This window comes from Siphateles boraxobius, unplaced genomic scaffold (genome assembly GCF_051911475.1).
Source record: "Siphateles boraxobius isolate OS27281-9 unplaced genomic scaffold, OSU_SipBor_1 102, whole genome shotgun sequence".
NCBI lineage: Eukaryota > Metazoa > Chordata > Actinopteri > Cypriniformes > Leuciscidae > Siphateles > Siphateles boraxobius.
The window spans coordinates 689,376-705,468 of NW_027508703.1; the positions used below are offsets into that span (position 1 = coordinate 689,376).

General features: G+C 44.5%; 1 protein-coding gene across 1 annotated transcript in view; it reads left to right on the top strand.

Moving 5' to 3' along the window:
* The window catches only part of pamr1b (peptidase domain containing associated with muscle regeneration 1b), an 83,427-nt gene that overhangs the window by 21,916 nt on the left and 45,418 nt on the right, over window positions 1–16,093 (top strand). Inside the window, exon 5 of the mRNA XM_077245535.1 lies at window positions 9,000–9,217. Coding sequence (XP_077101650.1) covers window positions 9,000–9,217 — 218 coding nt within the window. The remainder of the gene's footprint in view (window positions 1–8,999; window positions 9,218–16,093) is intronic.

Here is a 16,093-nt window from a genome sequence, read left to right on the forward strand (position 1 = left end):
CTTCAGATATGTGTCTCGATCAGGTCAGTTACTACTGTAGTTGTCATGTCAGCTCTTCCTATGTGGAGTTGCGTATCAAATTAATGAAAGTATAAACCCTTTAGTTTAAACATGCTCATGTGAATAGCTTTGATATACAGTAGTTGTGTTTGTTTTATGTATGTTCTGAGAATAGACATGACTTTATTTTCTTTACTGGAATTCCTACATAACTTGCAACATTCTTAAACAACGGATGCAATAAATACGAAGTAATAGAAATTCTAAGATGGCATTCTATGCTTTTGTCGTGTAAAGTATGTCAAAGCGTCAATCATCATTAGAGCGCCACCATCAGGATGAATAACGCAAGGACATTAGAATTCTGCCAAAATTTTGTCTGATGTTTTGAGTGATTAGGATATAAGTCTGATAAAATGTTTATTATAAACTAGTGCTAAAAAACAGAATCTGCCCTACCTAAATTTATGGCCAGGAGTCGCTCCTGGCGAATTCCAAACTGAGTCCAAATAGTCTTGGTTATTGGACCCGCAGTCTGCCAGTGCCAATTGATTCCCGACCTGCACCCGCACCGCAAATGTTAATATTATTCCACTTGTTAAATCATATATTAGTGGTTCATCCACAGGATTTTGGACTCTGCCTCCCCTGACAGAACCATCTTGTGCCTGGATTATCCCAAAAGTCCTCTGCTGCTGTTGTCTAGATATCAACACTTTTGATCTCCAACACAGTTCTTATGGAGTTGAGTGCAACAATCAGATAAATCTGACACATTCAAGAAGTCTGGCAAGAGTTAATTACTCGCCTGCTGCAAGGAAAAAAAAGTAATGTCAGTGTTCCAGTGTTTGAGAGCCAGGAAAATATTACCTCTCCTTTCTAGAGAAAAACAGGACAGCTTTTGTCTCGAAACTTGAATTTGGATGTTCATTTCTCTACCATAAGCCGTTTCCAAAGGCGTTTCAAAGAATTTGGCAGTACATAAAACCAGCCTCACAAACGCAGACCACGTGTAACCACACCAGCCCAAGACCTCCACATCCAGCATCTTCACCTCCAATATCGTCTGAGACCAGCCATCCGGACAGCTGCTGTAACAATCGGTTTGCATAACCAAAGAATTTCTGCACAAACTGTCAGAAACCGGGAAGCTCAGCTGCATGCTCGTCATCCTCATCGGGGTCTCGACCTGACTGCAGTTTCGTCGTCATAACCGACTTGAGTGGGCAAATGCTCACATTCGATGGCGTCTGGCACTTTGGAGAGGTGTTCTCTTCACGGATGAATCCTGGTTTTCACTGTACAGGGCAGATGGCAGACAGCGTGTATGGCATACGTGTGGGTGAGCGGTTTTCTGAAGTCAACGCTGTGGATCGAGTGGCCCATGGTGGTGGTGAGGTTATGGTATGGGCAGGCGTATGTTATGGACGATGAACACAGTTGCATTTTATTGATGGCATTTTGAATGCAGAGAGATACCGTGATGAGATCCTGAGGCCCATTGTTGTGCTATTCATCCATGACCATCTCCTCATGTTGCAGCATGATAATACACGGCCCCATGTTGGAGGATATGTACACAATTCCTGGAAGCTGAAAACATCCCAGTTCTTGCATGGCCAGCATACTCAACGGACATGTCACCCATTGAGCAGGTTTGGGATGCTCTTGATCGGCGTATACGACAGCGTGTTCCAGGTCCTGCCAATATCCAGCAACTTCACACGGCCATTGAAGAGGAGTGGATCAACATTCCACAGGGCACAATCAACAACCTTATCAACTCTATGTGAAGGAGAGGTGTTCCACTGCGTGAGGCAAATGGTGGTCACACCAGATACTGACTGGTTTTTGGACCCCCTTTGTTTTTGTAAGAATGTGGTAGCTTGATAAAAAGTGAGCTCATTCATCTGGGTAAGGCAGCAACAAACTGTGAGATTGTGTAGCTTGTTATTGTGTTGGTATAATATCATTATGTTTGATGCGTAGGCGTATGTATTGCAGTCCAGTTGGTTGGGAGCGTGGCAGCTCGTTGAAATGGTAAGAAGCTTGTTTTACTTTGGTAATTGTTTGTTCCTTTTGTTTGTTCATTTGGCGTGGTGATATACAGTAAGGCAAGGCAAGGCAAGGCAAGGCAAGGCAAGTTTATTTATATAGCACATTTCATACACAATGGTAATTCAAAGTGCTTTACATAGAAGAAATTAAAATAATCAAAAGAAATCAGAATAATTAAAACAGTTTAGAATAAAAGATAAAATACAGAAATCAGAATAATTAAAACATAAAATAAAATACAGTGCAAACAGTCGGACGAACAGTGGCACAGTGCTCATTCAGTAAATGCACAGCTAAACAGATGTGTTTTGAGTCTGGATTTGAATGTGACTACTGTAGGAGCACATCTGATCTCTTCTGGAAGCTGGTTCCAGCTGCGGCTGGCATAGTAGCTAAAAGCAGACTCGCCATGCTTAGAGTGAACCCTTGGTATTTCTAGCCGATGTGATCCTAATGATCTGAGTGATCTGTTGGGTTTATATTCAGTGAGCATATCTGCAATGTATTGAAGTCCTAGGCCATTGAATGATTTATATACCAGTAATAATACTTTAAAATCAATCCTAAATGTAACTGGCAGCCAGTGTAAAGACCTGAGGACTGGTGTGATGTGTTCATATTTTCTGGTTCTGCTCAGAATCCTAGCAGCAGCGTTCTGTATGAGCTGCAACTGTCTTATGGTCTTTTTGGGAAGGCCAGTGAGAAGTCCATTACAATAATCCACCCTACTGGTGATGAAAGCATGCACAAGTTTTTCTAAGTCTTGACTGGAAACAAAGCATCTAATTCTTGCAATATTTTTCAGGTGATAATATGCTGATTTAGTTATTGCTTTGACATGACTACTGAAACTAAGGTCTGACTCTAGAGTAGGTTGTTTGGTTGAGCAGGGTAAGTGAAGGTTTGTTTATTGTTATTTGAAAAAAATTTGTAGGTGACTTGTTTACTTGCAAATTATTTATTGTTGTTCTGCAGTTAACAGATAATCCAGGTGACTGTTGTGGGTCCTTGTATGCGTATTGCTGATAAAAGTGGTTGGAGTCTTCTCTTGCAGGCTGTAGCGACGGTCCACTTTTGGGCTTTTTGAGCGGATCCTTGGTAGTGTTATGGTGAACGTGGGTGAAGCTTTTAGCTTGGGAGCATGTCCGTGGGTTTGGGAGGGTCTTCTTTTGCTAGTTGCTCTTCCAGGCCAGCGGTCATTAGAGCATAAATACCCACAACAAGTAACTGCATAAAGACTAGGGATAAGTTAGTTAGTTGGGTTGATTAAGATAGCGGGAAAATTTAGATTTAGATATCTTAGTACACATGAGGAAGCTGCACTGTTTTTCTGGGTCTGTTACTGTGGTTTTGATGTGCAAATTGTAATTAGTTGTAATGGCAGATTGTGATGAGTTTATTTTAGCTCCGTCTGAAGAGGCGTTGGAGCGTTGTACTAGGGAGCAGCTACTGAAGATTGCAGAGCACTTATCTGTAGTGGTAGGTGACAAACGCCTTAAAGAGAACATTAGGGTAGCTTTGAAGTCTGAGTTGAGGGAGAAAGGCGTGTTGGCTGTAGACGTGAAAGATGATTCTCCAGTTTCCGCTGGTGCACTTATTCAGACTCAGGGCTTAACGTTTGACCAACAAAAGTAACTATTGTTGATTCAGCTTGAGCATGACAAACGTAAACATGAGTTACAAATTAAAAAGCATATTGAGGTGGAGAGGATTTGGCAAGAGGATTGGGTAGAGGAGGCCAAATTAGATCTGGAAGGGCACCGCTTATCTTAGGCAAATGATAGTAAGGGGTCCAGTGAAGACAGAGCTGGCAGTTCTCTAGAGCTGTATGTTCCTTTGATATTAATAATTTAAGATTACTGCCACAGTTTAATGAAAAGGACCCGGATACTTTTTTTGTATTATTTGAGCGTGTTGCTAGTGCTAGAGGTTGGCCTGATGCAGATTGTGCTTTGATGCTTCAGTGTGTGCTGACAGGACGAGCGTAGGAAGCTTATTCATCCTTGAGCGCAGAAGACAGCTCTAGCTTTGTGAAAATCAAGTCTGCTGTGTTAAAAGCGTATGAGCTGGTGCCAGAAGCATATCGCCAACGTTATAGGTCCTGGGAGAGACGCACTGGTCAAACTTATATGGAGTTTGCTCGGGACGTAACTGGTCATTTTAAACGTTGGTTGGCTGCGATGGAGGTCACTACTTTTGAGGATCTGTGCGACCTTGTTGTTTTGGAGCAGTTCAAAGATATGCTTCCTAGCTACATTGCAACATATGTTAGTGAGAGAAAATGTGTCACGGCGGCAAGTGCGGCTGCATCAGTGGATGAATATTTGTTGCTCCATAAAGGAAGTATTAGAGAGCGTACTATAACACGTGAGCGTTTTTGGAGAGCTGGTGCACCAAAGTTAGAAGCAGTATCGGTAATGTAGGTAGGTAATGTTGATAACACTAACTGTAACTGCTGTCATGAAGAGGGTCATGAGTGGTCGCTGCTGCATTTGAGAAACAAAACTGTAATATCTGAAGCTAAGCCTGTGGCAGCAGCTGTGCCGTTGTTACGGATTGTGTATCTGAGTTACTTACAGCGGAGCTTCAACCGAATATCTTGGCAGCTTATGCCCCTTTTATTAGAGATGGGTTCGTGACACTGGTATGAAGTGAGGCTAGGGTTCCAAAAAAATTCTGAGGGACACAGGGGCCTTTGACTCTTATATTCTGGGATCTGTGTTGCCACTGTCAGAAGAAACTGATACGGGTGGCTGCATACTAAGTCGTGGCATGGTTTTAACTGTTTTGCCCATACCGTTACATAAGTTGGTCCTGGACTGTGAACTTGTAAAATGAGAGGTAGATGTAGGTGTGCATCCAGCGTTGCCCATTGAGGGGATTCATTTCATTCTGGGTAACGGGCTGGCTGGTAGATGTGTTTTGGCTAACATTACTCCCTTGCCAGTTGTTACATCGTGTCCAGTTAAATCTGTTGTTGACCATATTGCTGCTGATTTACCTCAAGTTTTCTCAGCCTGTGTAAATACACAAGCTATGAGTAAAGCTGAGTCTGAGAGGGAATCCTATGGGAGTGAAGTCGAGTTTGTAGCTCCATCATTGTCGGACTTTCCACTATCTGTGTCAAAAATCTCTGTGTTACAGGAACAGCAAAGTGACTCTTCCCTTAAAGAAATTTTTGATTGTGTTGTATCTGCTAAGGAGATCAACAGTGTAGCAAGTGGGTATTTTATACAAAATGTCTTGTTGCTTAGGAAATGGTTGATTCTAGGCACTGACTTTTTTGGGAATGCTGTCGTTCAGTTGGTGGTACCGACTAAATTTTGTCCTCTAGTCTTAAAAGTGGCTCATGATGAGAGTTGGGACTTTGGGGTGAAAAAGACGTATCTTGTTTTGAAGCATTTCTTTTGGCAATGGGTGAAGAGAGATCTTGCGGCATACATTTAGACATGTCATGTGTGTCAGTTAACGGGAAAGCCCAATCAGTCTGTTAAACCTGCTCTATTACAACCCATTTTGGTTGTGAATGAACCATTTGAGCACCTGATTGTGGACTGTGTGGGTCCGTTACCATTCTCTAAGCGTGGCAGTAAATACCTATTGTCTGTGATGTGTCAAAGAACTCGATATCCTGCTGCGTATCCATTGAGTGCTATTGCCACTAAGGCAGTAGTGAAAGCTCTAAGTAAGTTAATTTTGGTCTTCGGCATTCCGAAGGTCATCCAGAGCGATCACGGGGTCCAGTTTTTCTTCGCACATGTTTGGTCAAGTCTTGAAGTTGTTGCGTGTCCATCATAATCTGTCATCAGCCTATCATGCACAGAGTCAGGGAGCCTTGGAAAGGTTTAATCAGTCTTTAAAGTCTCTCCTGCGTGCATATTGCATAGGGCTCGATAGAGAGGGTGTGGATGACGGCCCGTGTGTGATTGTTTTTCATCTTTTTTCTGTTGAGATGATTGCTGATAGGGTGCACCTGGACCCTGTGAGCCAGGGGAGGTAAAGCTCCATTTGGTCAAACTATACTCTCTCGCGCCCTTCTCTACAATCCAGATGTCAACCATGGCCTGATCACTCCGACTGCTATATGTTGTTTTGGGTTTATTTATGTTATAGAGATCTACTTTCCACATTTAAATAGTAATGTTTAGTTACTATTTTGTTAAATAAATCATTTTTGACCATTTATGCTGCCTTGTTCCCTCTTTTGTCATGACCCTTGAGCCAGGTTGTGACAATATCTATATAAATTTATATTTTTTTTACTTTGCACCTGGATATTGTAACTGTTATTGACTGGATAACTTTTCTATTTGTTTCAATTGTCTTTGTGTTTTTGTTTTGCTTAATTTGGATTTTGAGTTAGTTTTGCACCATTCTCAGTTCAGTTTCCTGTTTTGTCAATGCTTACCATGTGTCTCACCTGTGTCTTGTCAATTACCTCATTTAGTCCTTTGTGTTTTTCTCTCTCTATATATAGCGTTCATTGTCAATTATTCTTTGTCAGATATCATCTTTTAAAAAAGTGGTTGTTCTGTTTCCTGTGTTTATTTTTCCAGATAACCAGGAGAAGTGTAATTTAAAGTTGTTGTTGTTTTATTAAAAAGAACTACATGCAATTAGAACCTTCCTTTATTTTCCATTTTATTGCAACCCCCTGCTGACAATACGATTCAGTTTACAAACCCAAACCCAAAAAGTTGGGACATTTTGTAAAATGCAATAAAATCAAGAATCTGTTGTTTTAAAATTCTCTTCAACCTTTATTTAACTGAGAAAAGTACAAAGAAAATATTTTTAAAGTTTTCACTGTCCAATCTGAGTGTATTTTGTAAATATAAACAAGTTTTGATTTTGATGGCTGAAAACCCCCAAAAACTCCAAACAAGTTGAGACAGAGGCAAAATAAACAATAACAAAATAGAGAAACACAAGCAAATAATAATAAAAAAAACAATAGGCAATCAACACTATACAAGACAGACCCAAAATACCGTACACTAGGAATGTTAAAAGCCGGGGAGATATGTTATTAGCAGGCCCGCACGGAATACACGCCCGCAGACTTCCTCAGAAACCTCCGCCGATTTCCGCAGATTGTAGTGCCCGACCGTCATTGACAAGCATAGATATAAACACTAGATGTCGCCTTTGGGTTCTAAACATGCGTCAAAACCGCCGCCATCTTGGAACAGTGGTCTTGTCATAGGAAGTAGCTAGGTAACGCTGAATTCATGGATGATGCCGGACTTTTGTGCTGCGTATGGATGCTTACACGAATGAAATCTAAAAAACAGACAGCAAGGGATTACATTTCACAAGTTTGTGAAATTTTGTAAATTTTTTTAAATTTCTCTGGACTCTATAAAAAAACTCATGTCTGACCATTGGAACGAACCAAAACAACGAGAAAATCGCATTCATGACGATTTATGGTGGTTTTATTTCCGTTCGACCTTTTCCTACATTGACGCTGATGAGGGGTTCCCCTGTTTCAAGATGGCGGCTCTATTGACGCATTCGTTCCAATGAACTGCCATAGCCAAGGCGACATCTAGTGTTTATATCTATGACTGACAAGTACAACCTGCGCATGCGCGATTGTGTGGGGTAGGAGGCAGCGCTGATGGATGTTACGTTTTTTTAATGAGAAAGTGAATGTTGAAAATGTCTAAAATAAAACGTGGAGGAATTAAGGAAACGTCACTTGTCTGCAAAAATCACTGCACAGGACAGAGAAAAAGAATTTGCGAACGATTTTTATGAGGATAGGGGAATTATGTTTTGTAAAGACTGTCAACACTATGTTGATTACCTGACAGACGGCACTGGACCATCTCAGATCAGCTCGCCACAACAACAGAAAGGGAAAATGAGTGCCGCAGGTTCGTGTACTACACATACTCAAGTACGCGCTCATCTCCAGCATTTCATTGTAAGATACACTCAGAAACCCGTCAAAATAGAATTTATATTTTCATTTGTATTGTGAACCTCAAATAAAAGTTTAAGAAGTGAATATTTTGTAATGTTTTTATTTCTAATACTGTAAGATCTTTTTGACACATTTAAAATAATTCCAAAATAAAAAAGAATTGTATTATTGTTATAAACAATAATATATGTTATTGTATACATATATATACATGTATATACAATAAAATATATTATTGTTTATAACAATAATTGTTTTATTATAAGATATGGAGCACCACAACCAAGGGGTACGTTGCAAGATGAGTGATGCCCCAGACGAAGAGTAAACCACCTATTTGAAAAAATAAGAGCCAGTCCCACAGAAGTCTCTAAGCATCATAGGAGTATGCAGTAGTCAACCAATCAAATGCAACACTTGATCTAAAAGGACTAGAAACTTTTATTTCCTTGAATCAGTCGTGAGAAAGATGTCAGTTGAGACTCTTAATAGATTCGATGCTGTGTAAAGCATTAAAACCTGATTGAAAAACTTAATTTATCGAATTGTCTGACAATAAAAATTGTAATTGAGACAGTACAACTTTCTCCATGACCTTTGAAATAAAAAGGCAGGTTTAAAAAAGGCTGAAAATTTGAAAAATATGAAGTATAAAGATTCAGTTTTAAGACATGTTGCATATAAGCATTTATTGATTACTGATAACACCCAGGACAATCCGCATCCATAATTTATTTGAGGAAACGCTCATTCCCGCTAAGGGAGCTAGAAATATATATGTTTTTGCACCTGATTTATTGATGGAAATTTTCAAAAAATTGCAAACCTTCCCACAAAATCTGTGTTACTGAACTTGACGGTCATTCTGAAAGCTAAGTTGTAGAGAATGCAGCAGACTTCTCCAGTCTGCAATACGTTACTATACCTGTACATAGTCACACAATCACTGTGTATCCAGGCACCTGAATCATGTCCTAATCACCTGAACATTTGATTCTCTGTATCTCAGGTTCATGATGCTCAGCTTGGAGTTTGAGCACAGCTGTCAGTATGACTATGTTGAAGTGAGGGATGGAGACAGCTTGAACTCTCGTGTGATTGGTCGTTATTGTGGAAATGAACGACCTCCTCCAATCAAAAGCACTGGCAGTTCCCTGCACATTCTTTTCATCTCAGATGGTTACAAAACCTTTGATGGTTTTTTTGCCACCTACCAGGAGAGCTCAGGTAAGACAGATTAAAGACAATATTATCAGTGCGCTTTTTAAAAATATAGTTTATTACATTTACATTCAATCATTTAGCAGATGCTTTTATCTGAACTGATTTACAATTGAAGAATACAATAAGCGATTCATCTGAAAGAGGAAATTAACACAAGAAATACTATTCTGAACAATGTTTGAAACTTTGTATTGACAGTATAAACTGGAACAGGGAGGGATTAAGGAATAGTGTGACTGTCAGGTCCGGGGGACATAACTCAAACGCAGACCAGAATTTCAGTTCAATTATGGTGAATTTATTAAACAAATAAATTTAAGTGCAAAACAAAGAAGTTTAACTGAGAGATAATGTTCTGGTAGGGAAGATGGTTTGTGGTCCGGGTTCCAGTGCTCTGTGGTGCTGGTGAAAGATCTGAGTCCAAGGTTCAGGCTGGAACTTCTGTGATCAAGACGGAAAAAATTAGTTAACTCTCAATTCCTCAAAAAAACAAACAAGTTCAGATAGTTCAGAACAAAGGAAGGCTGGCATGTACTCGTACTGTGTGATACAACGATCCGGCAGGGACTGGAAAGTTGATCTGGCTTTTATAAGAGTGTAGATTGCCAGATGAGGAACAGGTGTACTTGATTAACGTGATGAGCCTCAGGTGAGGCATCCAGAACCTGCTGTCGGGGAACCCAGCTCCTCTCCTCTGGTCCATAACCCTCCCAGTCGATACTGCACGCCACAGCCCCGGCGGCGAGAGTCCAAAATCCAGGGAACCATGAAGGCCGGATGGCCATCAATGAGCCGGGGGGGGGGGGGGGGGGGGGGGGGGGTGGTGGAGGGGCCGGGAGAGGAGGGAGTAGTGGACTGATGAGAACAGGCTTAAGCAGAGATACATGGAAGGCAGGGTGGACCTTGAGTGTGGGAGGCAGTCGGAGACGGACTGTCACGGGGGTGATGACCTTCTCGATTACCAAGGGACCAATGTATTTAGGTGACAATTTCTTAGTCCGTCTTTAATGGGAGGTCTCGGGTGGAGAGCCATACCTTGTCCCCCACGGAATAGGAGGGTGCTGCAGTCCGACGACGGTTGGCGTGGCGCTCATACTGGGCAGAGGTCTTCAGAAGGGTAGCCCGGGCTCGATGCCAGGTGCGATGACATCTGCGGATGTATGCTTGGACGGAGGGAACAGCCAACTCTCTCTCCTGAGAGGGAAACAAAGGGGGTTGAAAACCATAGACACATTGAAAGGGTGACAGACCTGTGGCAGATGTGGGAAGCGTGTTGTGGGCGTACTCCACCCATGGAAGCTGAGATGTCCAGGAAGTGGGGTTGGAAGAAGCCAAACAACGCAGGGTGGTCTCTAGTTTTTGGTTGGCTCTTTCCGCTTGGCCGTTAGCTTGAGGGCTGAACCCAGAGGTCAGGCTAACGGTAGCCCCGATGGGACGGCAGAATGACTTCCAGACGGCTGAGGTGAATTGTGGACCTCTGTCCGAGACGATGTCCAAGGGCAAGCCGTGGACCGTGAACACCACAGAGACTAGGACTTCGGCAGTCTCCTTAGCTGTGGGCAGTTTAGGCAGAGGCAGATAACGAGCGAACTTGCTAAAACGATCCACCACAGTGAGAACCACAGTCATGCCTTTCGAGGGTGGTAGCCCGGATACAAAATCCAGCGACAGGTGAGACCAAGGACGACGAGGTATGGGAAGTGGCTGCAGGTACCCTGGGGGGGGGGGGGGGGGGGGTCGGTTGGAACCCTTGTTCTGTGCACAGATGGGACAGGCAGAGACAAAGGTCTGGACATCGGTCCTCATCTCTGGCCACCAGAATCGTCTGCGCAGAAAGACCAACGATCGGGCCACGCCAGGATGGCATGAGAGTCTGGAGGAGTGACCCAACTGTAATACAGATGGACGAACAGAGAGAGGCACAAACAAACGGCCTGGGGGGCCATTACCTGGGTCAGGCTGATGCTGCAGAGCCGTTCTCACCTCTCCCTCAATCTCCCAAATGGCTGTCCCAATGATACAGGTTCTGGGTATTATGGTGTCAGGTTCTGCAGTAGTCTCCTCCTTTTCGAACAGCCGAGACAATGCGTCCGGCTTCACATTACTGGATCCGGGCCTGTAGGTAAGGGCAAAGTTGAAACGACCAAAGCAAAGAGCCCAACTGGCTTGATGAGGATTTCGGCGCTTCGCCGAACGGATGTACTCCAGGTTTTTATGGTCAGTCCAAACCACGAACGGTTGATCTACACCCTCTAGCCACCCTCTACACCCTCTCTTCGAGAGCCATCTTCACGGCCAGCAGTTCCCGGTTCCCGACATCGTAATTTCTCTCTGTGGGAGATAAACGATGGGAAAGATAGGCACAAGGGTGAAGTTTGTTATCCTCGGGTGACCGCTGGGACAGGACTGCCCCCACTCCCACATCCGAGGCGTCCACCTCCACAACAAACTGGCGGGAAGAGTCAGGGTTGATGAGAATGGGAGCTGACGTAAACCTTTTCTTGAGATCCAAAAAGGCTCCTTCTACCTCAGCGGACCAATGAAACGGCCTAGCTGGGGAGGTAAGTGCAGTTAATGGTGCAGCATTGCGGCTGTAATTTCTGATAAACCGTCTATAGAAGTTGGCGAACCCCAAGAATCGCTGTAGCTGTTTCCTTGTAGCTGGTCGGGGCCAATCTAATGGCGCTTTTCCATTACCAGTACCAGCTCGACTCGACTCGACTCGCCTTGGCTCGCCTTGACTCGGCTCGCTTTTCGTTCCGTTTTCCATTGCAGAAAGTATCGCCACAAATAGTACCCGGTCGTCATAGCGACGCCTTTCGTTCCGTTGCCCCATCAAGCTCTCGCTGGATCCTCTCTTCGGCAACCAAATAAAGGAATGTCTGCACCTCCTCGTTTGACCACGGCGTATTCTTCCGAGTTGCCATAATAATAGTAGTAAGTTTAGTAACTATCTCTGGCTAAACTCTTTTAAAAAGGCGGGGTTATTCTGAATACTCAATCTGGCGCGTGCAATGATGACGCAGTGAATAGTGACGATTCTCTCTGACCAATCAGCAGTCGGCATTGTTTTCACGTCACATTTTAGTATCGCCTTAGCTCGCCTCAGCTCGCTTAGAACCTCGCCGGAGGTGGTACGAAAAAAAGTACCCGAAAGCAGATACAGGTACAACTTTTACACAGTGGAAAACCAAACAAAGGCGAGTCGAGTCGAGTCGAGCCGAGCCGAGGCGAGCTGGTACTGTGTAGTGGAAAAGCGCCATAAGACTGCTCTCACCTTCTCCGGATCCATCCTCACCTGACCTCTGGCAATAATGTGGCCGAGGAAGGTGACAGTGGAGGCGTGAAACTCGCACTTCTCTGCTTTGACAAACAGGCGGTTCTCCAGGAGCCGATGGAGGACCTGTCGGACATGCTGGACGTGTTCTGCTTGACTCTGGGAAAAGATGAGGATATCATCGAGGTACACAAACACATATCTCCCCAACATATCTCTAAGGACGTCATTGATAAGACACTGAAAGACGGCAGGTGCATTAGTCAGGCCAAAAGGCATAACCAGGTACTCAAAGTGGCCCAGGGGGGTGTTGAAGGCCGTCTTCCATTCGTCCCCCTCACGAATTCGGACCAAGTGGTAAGCACTGCGAATATCTAGCTTAGAAAACACTGTAGCTCCCTGGAGAAAGTCAAAGGCTGAGTTCATGAGTGGTAGTGGATACTTGTTCTTAACCGTGATTTCATTCAAACCTCTGAAGTCGATACATGGACGGAGGGTCCCGTCTTTCTTACCCACAAAGAAAAACCCAGCTCCTAGAGGTGATGAAGAAGGGCGGATTATCCCAGCCGCCAGTGAATTATTAATGTACTCCTCCATTGCCACCCGCTCCGGCCTGGAGATGTTATACAGACGGCTCCGTGGAAACGTAGATCGAGGCAACAGGTCAATGGTGCAGTCATATGGTCGGTGCGGGGGAAGTGAGAGAGCCTGTTGTTTAAAGAACACCTCCGATATCTCGTGGTACACAGCGGGAATAGATGACAGGTCCGGACGGTCTGGTTCGGGTTTCTGGCGGGTTACAGAAGAAGGCAGAGCAGACCGCAAACAACTAGATAGACAAAAAGACGGCAGGTGCATTAGTCAGGCCAAAAGGCATAACCAGGTACTCAAAGTGGCCCAGGGGGGTGTTGAAGGCCGTCTTCCATTCGTCCCCCTCACGAATTCGGACCAAGTGGTAAGCACTGCGAAGATCTAGCTTAGAAAACACTGTAGCTCCCTGGAGAAAGTCAAAGGCTGAGTTCATGAGTGGTAGTGGATACTTGTTCTTAACCGTGATTTCATTCAAACCTCTGAAGTCGATACATGGACGGAGGGTCCCGTCTTTCTTACCCACAAAGAAAAACCCAGCTCCTAGAGGTGATGAAGAAGGGCGGATTATCCCAGCCGCCAGTGAATTATTAATGTACCCCTCCATTGCCACCCGCTCCGGCCTGGAGATGGAAACCTTAGCAGATGTCCAGTCTATGTGAGGATTATGTTTGGCTAACCAGGAGTGCCCCAAAACCAACGGAACAAATGGTGAGTTAATAACAAAAAAAGAGATTTCTTCAAAATGATTACCTGAAAGCTGGAGCTGGACAGGGCAGGTGCGGGTTGTTATACGAGCAAGCAGCCTCCTGTCAAGAGTACTAGCCTCCAGTGGCTCCATAAGCAGCTCCGTGGTTAAACCCAGCTGGTTTACTAATGCGGTGTCCAAAAAACTCTCGTTCACTCCAGAGTCAATGAGTGCCTGGAGCTCCAGAGTCTGATTCCTCCAGCAGATTGTGGCATGTAACTGGGTTCGTCGACGGGAAGACAGAGGTAGGATGGCTTGGTTCACTAGGACGCCTCCCCCGGCTAGCGAGCCCTCCGGTTTAACGGTCGGTTAGGACAATTGGCGATGTAATGACCTGATTGTCCACAGTACAGGCAGGTGTTGTTTCCTCTACGCCGTTCCTGTTCCTCGGCACTGAGACGGTTCCGGCCCAGCGGCATGGGTTCATCCTCCGGGAGATCCTCTCGCCGCACGGACTCTAGCGGAAGTACAGGACGAGGTAAAGGTCTGGATCTTACTGAGGCTGGAGAGTGATCTCTTCGGCGAAAACTGACATCACTGCCGGGGCTGCGTTGTTTCTGTCGTCGCCTCTCCCGACAGCAATTGTCTATACGGATTGTCAAGGCAATGAGATCCTCCAGGTTCACAGGCTCAGGGTGTGTCACCAGTTCATCCTTTAATCTTTCACATAAACCATTAATAAACACAGCCAGCAGGGATGCATCATTCCACCCACTTCAAACGGCCAATGTCCGGAACTCAATGGCGTATTCAGCCACGCTCCTGAATCTTTGGTGGAGAGAAAAAAGTCTCATGGAAGCGCCATTACCTTTAACCGGGTGGTCAAAAACCTTGGTCATCTCCGTGGTAAATGCAACATAGGTGGTAGTAACCTGGTCCTGTCTATTCCAGTGAACTGAAGCCCACTCCAACGCCACTCCTCGCAGCAACCCGATGAGGTATGCAATCTTGGATTTCTCTGTGGCATAGGTGAGGGGTTGGAGAGCAAATACTAGACCACATTGCATGAGGAATGTTTTACACTGACCTAGGTTGCCATCATATCTCTCTGGTGGGGAAACCCACGGCTCTCTGGCGGGGTTAGCTGCGGCTGGTGCGACCCGTCCGGGGGTTGGAAGTGGATTTTGCAGGGAATCCTGGAGGGTTCCCATGCGGAGGGACAGGTCCTGAAGTTCTCCCATGATTTCCTGTAGCGCTGTGCTGTGCTGATCCAGGATTGCTCCCTGAGTGGAGACAGCGTGGCGAACTGGCTCTAGGTCTGCTGAGTCCATTATGGCCGGATCGTTCTGTCAGGTCCGGGGGACAGAACTCAAACGCAGACCAGAATTTCAGTTCAATTATGGTGAATTTATTAAACAAATAATTTAAGTGCAAAACAAAGAAGTTTAACTGAGAGATAATGTTCTGGTAGGGAAGATGGTTTGTGGTCCGGGTTCCAGTGCTCCGTGCTCTGTGGTGCTGGTGAAAGATCTGAGTCCAAGGTTCAGGCTGGAACTTCTGTGATCAAGACGGAAAAAATGAGTTAACTCTCAATTCTTCAAAAAAACAAACAAAGTTCAGATAGTTCAGAACAAAGGAAGGCTGACATGTACTCGTACTGTGTGATACAACGATCCGGCAGGGACTGGAAAGTTGATTTGGCTTTTATAAGAGTGTAGATTGCCCGATGAGGAACAGGTGTACTTGATTAACGTGATGAGCCTCAGGTGAGTAGGCAAGAGCACTGGTGACCACGCCCACCAGCAATCTCAGAGCAGCAAGAAAGCCAGGATCACACCAGGGGTTTCGTGACAGAGACTATATAAGATTTCAGCAGGATGCTGTTAAATGTTTGTGGAAGGGATGAGTTTTGAGTTTTCAGCTGTTTCTTGTATATTGCCAGGGATTCTGTCCGAATAGGGTTGAACAGATTATTCCACCAGCAAAGAAGATTGATCGAGAACGCTCCTTAAAGTGATTTTGATTTCATAATGGTGAGCGGAGGTAGGAGTGTGTGGAGCTCATGGCTATCCTGTAGCGAAGCATCAATGTCTTGAGATTGATGCGAGCGACAGTGTTTGATGTGCTCTCTAGGGCCCGCTGGAAACCAGACATGCTGGTGCGTCCTGATATGCATATACATGGATGGAGTCATCTCATAGTTTGTTTGTTTTTTCACTACGAAGCATGTGTCGTTGCATTACAACTAACCAACTAAACTAAACTAAACAACTAAACAACTAAAACTGAGTGGTTTCTAGACACTCTGCACCATAGAAGGGCAGTG